General features: G+C 43.4%; 1 protein-coding gene across 3 annotated transcripts in view; it reads right to left on the reverse strand.

The window, feature by feature from the left end:
• Positions 1 to 2224: 2224 nt before the first annotated feature.
• LOC136707858 (probable G-protein coupled receptor 141) overlaps positions 2225 to 7625 on the reverse strand; it is an 8251-nt gene continuing 2850 nt past the window's right edge. For all 3 annotated transcript variants that reach the window (XM_066682146.1, XM_066682144.1, XM_066682145.1), the window contains exon 2: positions 2225 to 3618. In XM_066682146.1, coding sequence (XP_066538243.1) covers positions 2707 to 3615 — 909 coding nt within the window. In that variant the 5' untranslated portion in view covers positions 3616 to 3618 and the 3' untranslated portion in view covers positions 2225 to 2706. The remainder of the gene's footprint in view (positions 3619 to 7625) is intronic.

The following is a 7625-nucleotide window of genomic DNA, read 5'->3' on the forward strand; positions in this document are numbered from 1 at the left end:
CACTAAGCCACCGTGATAAATACATATCATATTATTCATTTTGGGAAACACGCTTTTCGGATTGCTGGGGATGTGTTTCCACATTTCAGTGTTCAGTCTTAAGACTTATATGGGTCCTAATAATCCCACTTATTGGGTGATGTTGAGGCCTGTGTTCTGGCGTGGTCAGTCCATTATTTTGAGGTTAGCAGGAGGTTCTCTATTTCTTTTGCAATTTATTTTTTCGTCCAGGTCCCGATACTGGGTTTAGATCTGAGGCGAGAGTGGAGCTTTATTTTCTCCGCTCTCTCTCGAAGATGAAAGCTTTAAGTGCTGTTTACCTGATAGGGACCGAAGTGGTGGTAATTCCCAGTTTTGTAAATTCCTCTTTCTCCACTTGTTTTACTTTGACATCCCTCTTCTTTTTCAAGTGCATTATCTTAAATCAAATATCCTCAAAACTACCTGCTCAATAAATAAGAGCTTGTATCTAACGGCTGATTTGACTGGAAATTTTGTCAATGACGCGTGAGTGCTCTCTGACATTCAAATGACTCGTATTTCAATTTTAAAAAAATGTTCCTTCTTCCTCTTCCTGAAAACCCTGCCTGATCTGTGTGCTAAACAAACAACCTTTTGTAGTCTTGCCAGAATGCATATTCATAACCCCTTATCCTTACACACACACACTGGCTTCACAGCACTTCACAAGAGGGTGCTGCTATCTCTTTTTTGGCAAAGACTACAAGAGGGTGCGTCTGCATTCTGGGCAGAACCCAAACCAGCTGAGAAAGAAATTAGCACGGCTTGACATCCTTCAGGTGTCTTAAGGTATACACAGTTTATAGAAGTTTACCAAATCAAACAGACTGTATTCTACACCACACACACATCACCTACCAGTCTTTAATGCAAACGGTCATATTCTGAAGGACCTACTAAATTCTGACCTGTATATTTACAGATGCACCTTTTACAGTTAACTCTCTTAATCTGGCTCCTGGCTGCATAGGACTAAAGCTTATCACGGGGTCCCTGTTGCTATAATGCAGTGGGTGTTGTAGGGTTGTGGGTATTTCCACTTCCTGTGCTGGATCCAATTTTCGGCTCAGGTAAGAACACAATGCTACACCAGCAGGAGTCATTGGGCAAGACTCCTAACACTAAATACTCCATAAATATGAATAGGAATGTCAGCATCAACCTGGATGACAGCTGATCTGAGTAGGTACACTCACCGCACACTAGTCATTAGGTGGAGAGGAGATGATAGAGAATGATTGAGTTAGTTTATTAGAAGCTGAGGATGATTAAGAGGTCAGTACAGGGTGGGCCATTTATATGGATACACCTTAATAAAATGGGAATGGTTGGTGATATTAACTTGCGGCACCTGAAACTACGGATACTGGACGCCTGTGCTAGCATTTCTCCTGTGGTGTTGCTATCAGTGTGTGAAGAGTGGGAGAAGAGGGTTGCATTGACATTCCAACACAATGGGCAGCACTTTGAACACATTTTATAAGTGGTCAGAAACTTGTAAATAACTCATGAAAGAATAAAGTTATGTTAAATGTGTTTGATGTGTCACATGACCCTCTTCCCAATGAAAAAACAAAAGTTGGATTCAAAATGGCGACTTCAAAATGGCCGCCATGGTCACCAACCATCTTGAAAAGTTCCCCCCCCTCCCATATACTAATATGTGCCACAAACAGGAAGTTAATATCACCAACCATTTACATTTCATTAAGGTGTATCCATAGAAATGGCCCACCCTGTAACGACCACAATGGACATCAGGTTAACACCCTGACTCTTTTTCAGGAAATGCCTGTCACAGGTGTTGAGACTCACACACACCAGAGGGAGCAGCGGCCATCCAGACTTTTGTAGGTCTCCCATCCAAGCACTTGCCAACCCCAAACCTGCTTAGCTTTATGGAATTGTATGGTCAGATATGCAGAGATATACAAAAATAGCTACCTGTACTACGTTAAAACTTAGAAGACACTTGTATATCACAGAAATGGCTATACATGACCCCTGTCCTGATACCAGCTCTGTAGCCAAGTGACAAAATTACACAGAAATATAAAATGGTGGAACTGGCCTTCTGTCCGTATCGAGGAGAAATACACTCGATTTATGGAATATTTTAAGGAGGTGTACATCAGAACACATCTTTATTGCAGTTGAAGTACAACACATACCTGCTGGTTTATTTGAAAACCACAACAATGGCGGCGGTAAAGTTAGACACGGTTAATTCATTGTGTGTTCACGTGTTGGTTTTGTTTTTTGGACTGAACAGGGCTCCGCACCCCAGTTCTCACAGATCACTTTGACTTGTTGCACGTTTGGCTTTTGCTGGAGATTTTCGTCAGGGACCAACCCAAGGAGCGTTAAGTTAAAGTTACGAGCTGCCATTGTGAGTCGGATAAAAACAAATATGGAAGTTGCTGTGTGTTCAGAGATTTTTACAAGCGGCGGGTTCGTTTTGGAGGTTTGAATTTGGTGGTGATTTACAGGTCTCTCTGGCCAATCAGTCAAATTTTGTAGGTTCCATGCAGTGGAAAAATGCCAATAGTGTTCTCCTCCAAGCATGCTGAGCTCCAATGTGGTCGGCAGCAGGTTGAGACCAAGCAGTGTCAGCATCACAAGACAAGGGCAGTGGTGGAACTGTGTGAACATCCAAACATCCAAACATCCAAAAAACTCCACTGGTCAACATTTCCTTTCACACGAAGAGCAGCACTGTATGTGATCCATCCTCCAGACTTTTTTGCCAGCAAATGCAAGTATGTCAAAGCAGCTGAAGGCTGTGAAGGTCAGGAACACCTCATTGACTTCCTGAAGGCCGGTCGTATATTGGTTGATGTAGTAGATCCGGAAAGCGTTGTAAGGCACGAAGCAGATAAACATGATCAGAACAAAGCAAAGACTCTTGATCTGAGCCCAGAACTCTTGATGAACGTAAGATGCCTGGCCATACCTCCTGTAAACTCGCCACAGGATCAGAAGCTGGACACAGGCCAGTACTGTCCAGATGGAAAGCACCATGGCACTCATAAAATAGTTAAGTATCCGAACATTTTTGCTGGTCAGAGAGCTGCCGAATTCAAAGCACATCTGATCACTTCTGGTTCCATTGGCACTGGAGCCGTACGTGATGATGGTGGCGGGCAGGGCACTGCCCAAGACGATGGCCCACACGCTCATGCTGGCGATGACGGCATGCAGGGTCCTAAAGAAGCCTTGAATGTGGCCCCACTCGAAGAAGGCCAGGTAGCGGGCAATGAGGATGATGATGTAGAAGATGAAGCTCAGGAACATGTGGGCGTGGATCATGCTGCTGACCATTTTGCAGAAGCCGTAGCCCAGGTCCCACTGACCTCTCGTGAAGTAGTAAATGCGGAAGGGCACAGTCAGCAGGAAGAGTAAGTGCACCACCAGCAGGTTGATGACGGATACGGTGGTGATGGACAGCATGTTGGACCGCAGGACGGTGCTCATCAGGATAGTCCCCACTGCACCACCCAGCAGGATGAGTGAGTACATGAACACCAGGCCCACTTTGTACCCCGTCGAAAAATGGGTGGTCTCGTTTGTTGCATTACTGAACATCTCAGCCATGACCTTGACCAAAAAAAACAAAAAACAAATAAAATATATTAATCAAAAACAAATTTTTTTTGTGATAAGAAATCATTCATTCATTCATTATCTGTAACTGCTTATCCAATTCAGGGTCGCGGTGGGTCCAGAGCCTACCTGGAATCATTGGGTACAAGGCAGGAATACACCCTGGCACCACACACCTACGGACACTTTTGAGTCGCCAATCCACCTACCAACGTGTGTTTTTGGACTGTGGGAGGAAACCGGAGTACCCGGAGGAAACCCACGCAGACACAGGGAGAACACACCACACTCCTCATAGACAGTCACCCGGAGGAAACCCACGCAGACACAGGGAGAACACACCAAACTCCTCACAGACAGTCACCCGGAGGAAACCCACGCAGACACAGGGAGAACACACCAAACTCCTCACAGACCGTCACCTGGAGGAAACCCACGCAGACACAGGGAGAACACACCACACTCCTCACAGACAGTCACCCGGAGGAAACCCACGCAGACACAGGGAGAACACACCACACTCCTCACAGACAGTCACCCGGAGCGGGAATCGGACCCACAACCTCCAGGCCCCTGTGCCACCCGATAAGAAATCATGTTCTTTGATAATATTGTATAAGTTTCAGCTCCAAAAATGATCTCCTGTTGGTCTCCTTTGGCCAAACTGTTGCATGCAAAATTTTGGGTACATCTGTTTAAATGTCCTGCATCATATACCACATTTACCACATTAAACCAACCGTGTGAAGAACTGAGCAGAGCTCGTTAAATGGTCAGTAAGTGAAGGACCAGGGTCGGGAAGTTTGTGGACAGCTTTTAATCTTCTGGGAAGTCTTTACACGGAATGTTGTAACATTGCTTTGGATATTTGATTGCATTCAGGCACGATCATTAGTGAGGTCAGGTACTGATATTGGAAGACTAGCTTTGGATTACTCCAGAGAACACAATTACAAAGCCCTTCGGTGGGGGGCTTTCTACCTCTCTAGCCCTCTTTTCTCACTGGGCATGATGAGCTTAGACTCATGTACAGCTGCTCCAGAGCACCCTACTTCACACAGCACTTTGGAGACTACACGGGCTTTACAGTGTGAGCCTAAAGCTGCCCAATTCGATCATTACCTAATTAAGGGTGTCCACAAATATTACTACATATAGGCCTAGTATTTATGCAGAAAGGGATTATAAGATGCCAGAGAATACAAATTGTATTGTTATCGATCCATTTTGGGAACACATCCCAGAAGTCCTCATAGACTTCTATTCGTTTTTCCAAAAGCTGCGACATAAAATGGGAATATATCCTCCCTTTGGATTATGTAATCTGGAGTGATCTGATCTGGATAAAAATGATTATTATTAGCGTACAAGTAATACACGATGTCATTTAATTACACATTGACTTTGGCCTTGGCGGATGCAAAACTATCTTCTGTTCTTTTTAATACAGCTGTGAGAATGGACTTTTGAAACAGTGCCTTTAAAGAACCAATGTAGGTTCCAAAAAGATCCTTACAAAGAATATGAGGAACCATTTGCTTCAATATGATGCAAGGGGGAGAAGAATTCTCATCCTTTTTAAAGTTTAAAAAAGCCCACATGATGTAATTGCTCGACACTCATTACAAGGCAGAAGGCATTCTTTGTAAGAACTGGTTCCTAAAAGTGCTTTCTGTGGAGGGTTCTTTACTGGAACATATTTTTACGCAAATATTTGCAGGTGTGAAGAGTTCTAAAATCGCCAACATAGGGTAAAAGTCCTGGGCAGGACTCTTAAACTGGTACAGAGCCATGTTTCCTTTTAAAACATGGATCTCTAAGGCATTTTAAATAGTTTCTCTATGGCAGTAAACCTATATCGGTTCCCCTTGTCTTGACTCTAGAGCTGTTCATCCGAGACATTTATTTTGAAGAATGCAACTGATCCAAATTAAGGCAGTGTAGACCGACCCGTGACCAGAACTGAGCCATTAGTATCAGAAAGTTGTGTGCTCTTCTTACCACTCAGTTGGGTTCAGTTCAATCTAATTCCACTATACTGCTAAAGACTAATTACAGCCGTCACCCTACTTTATAATACACGAGTGTGTTTTGAGGTGGTACAACTGCATTTGTAAACGCTGACAGTGTGTTAAGTTGAAAAACCTCCCGTATGAGAACTCTGAAATACACCTTACGATTTATAACACTGAAGGCTGCTGACTAAAAATGCATGGTCCAAACACACTGCAATTTATTTCATATGATCAAAAATTAACAGTTTTTGGACTGTGGGAAAGCAGAGCACCCGGAGGAAGCCCACACAGACACAGGGAGAACACACCACACTCCTCACAGACAGTCACCCGTAGGAAACCCACACAGACACAGGGAGAACACACCACACTCCTCACAGACAGTCACCCGTAGGAAACCCACGCAGACACAGGGAGAACACACCACACTCCTCACAGACAGTCACCAGTAGGAAACCCACGCAGACACAGGGAGAACACACCACACTCCTCACAGACAGTCACCCGGAGGAAACCCACGCGGACACAGGGAGAACACACCACACTCCTCACAGACAGTCACCCGGAGGAAACCCACGCGGACACAGGGAGAACACACCACACTCCTCACAGACAGTCACCCACAGGAAACCCACGCAGACACAGGGAGAACACACCACACTCCTCACAGACAGTCGCCCAGAGGAAACCCACGCAGACACAGAGAGAACCCACCACACTCCTCACAGACAGGTCCCTGGAGCTGTGACACTGTGATTCTACTTAGGGACATGATATTGAGGTGTCATGTCAAAGATGGTGTGACAATTCATATAGGGGGCGCTATAAATGCTAAAAGTTTATATCTCAGCATCCTCAAGGTGGATCGGGCTGGCACTTGACGTGTGCAAGGCTATAAGTGGAAAATTAAAAACAGTGACCGTCATCGGCAAATTAGCTTTCAGCAGCTGTTTGACCACCTCAACAAGGTCCAATATTTCAATTATGAAATAATATGTCTCTGGGGGTACTTCCTAATGTTCGTAAAGATAGTCATTAGGGGGCACAATGCCAGGGAAATACGGAATATCTCAGCGAAAATTAAGCATATTGACAAGCAATCTGATTCTCTGTATACTCTGCATAGGGCCTAAAAACTTTGTAATTACAAGCAATGTCAGAATATGCATCATATTTTCTCATTGGCCAGTTGTTTAAAAATGAATCTTTTCAAACTAGTCAGTGGAATTTTATTCTATTTCCAAACAATTGACCTTGTTGGAATCTGATGAGTCTGTATGTAAATAATTATCTAAAAAAGTGTGACATTTTGACATTGTGTTGTTGCAAGTTGTCAACAAATCTCTGTGGGCACAGCTTTACGCATTGCTTCATCTGTAACTCAAACAAACAAAGCCCAATCAAGGCCAAACTTGACAGACTTATGTAGTTTGACGTTTTTAAATAATTATTGATGTTCAGGTCCATAGGATTCTGCTGATAACACATATGTCCACAGAGCTGTACACACACGGTTTTTTTAACCTAATTTGCATAACATGTAAAACGTATTTCTGTGAACTAGTATCTGAACTACTTTGCATATCATCATATCAATGTAAGACCTAGGCAGCCTCTGTGCCAAACATTTCCAACAAATGCTTTAACCCGCAAATTGCCGTTTACTTAATTATTGTGCAGCCCTAGTATGGAATCATTTTTTATTATGTCCTCTTTCAATCATGCTGAATTTGGCCTGTTTAGTCATGGCAGGTCAGGTTTATTTCCATAGCCCTTTTCATAGACAAAGGAAATGAAAGAACATCTAGGAGCAGATAAAGGCACACTATCTAAGGGGATAAAATCATTTAAAAAAACACGTACTGAGTAGTTTAAGGCACCAGAGATTATGAGATTTCAACAGCTATTTATCTGAGCAGTAGGTGATTACTTGCTAAAAAACAAACAAACAAATAAAGCCAAGCATTAGAATAAAACCCAATAACA

This window comes from Hoplias malabaricus, chromosome 9, assembly GCF_029633855.1.
Source record: "Hoplias malabaricus isolate fHopMal1 chromosome 9, fHopMal1.hap1, whole genome shotgun sequence".
Taxonomy (NCBI): Eukaryota; Metazoa; Chordata; class Actinopteri; order Characiformes; family Erythrinidae; genus Hoplias; species Hoplias malabaricus.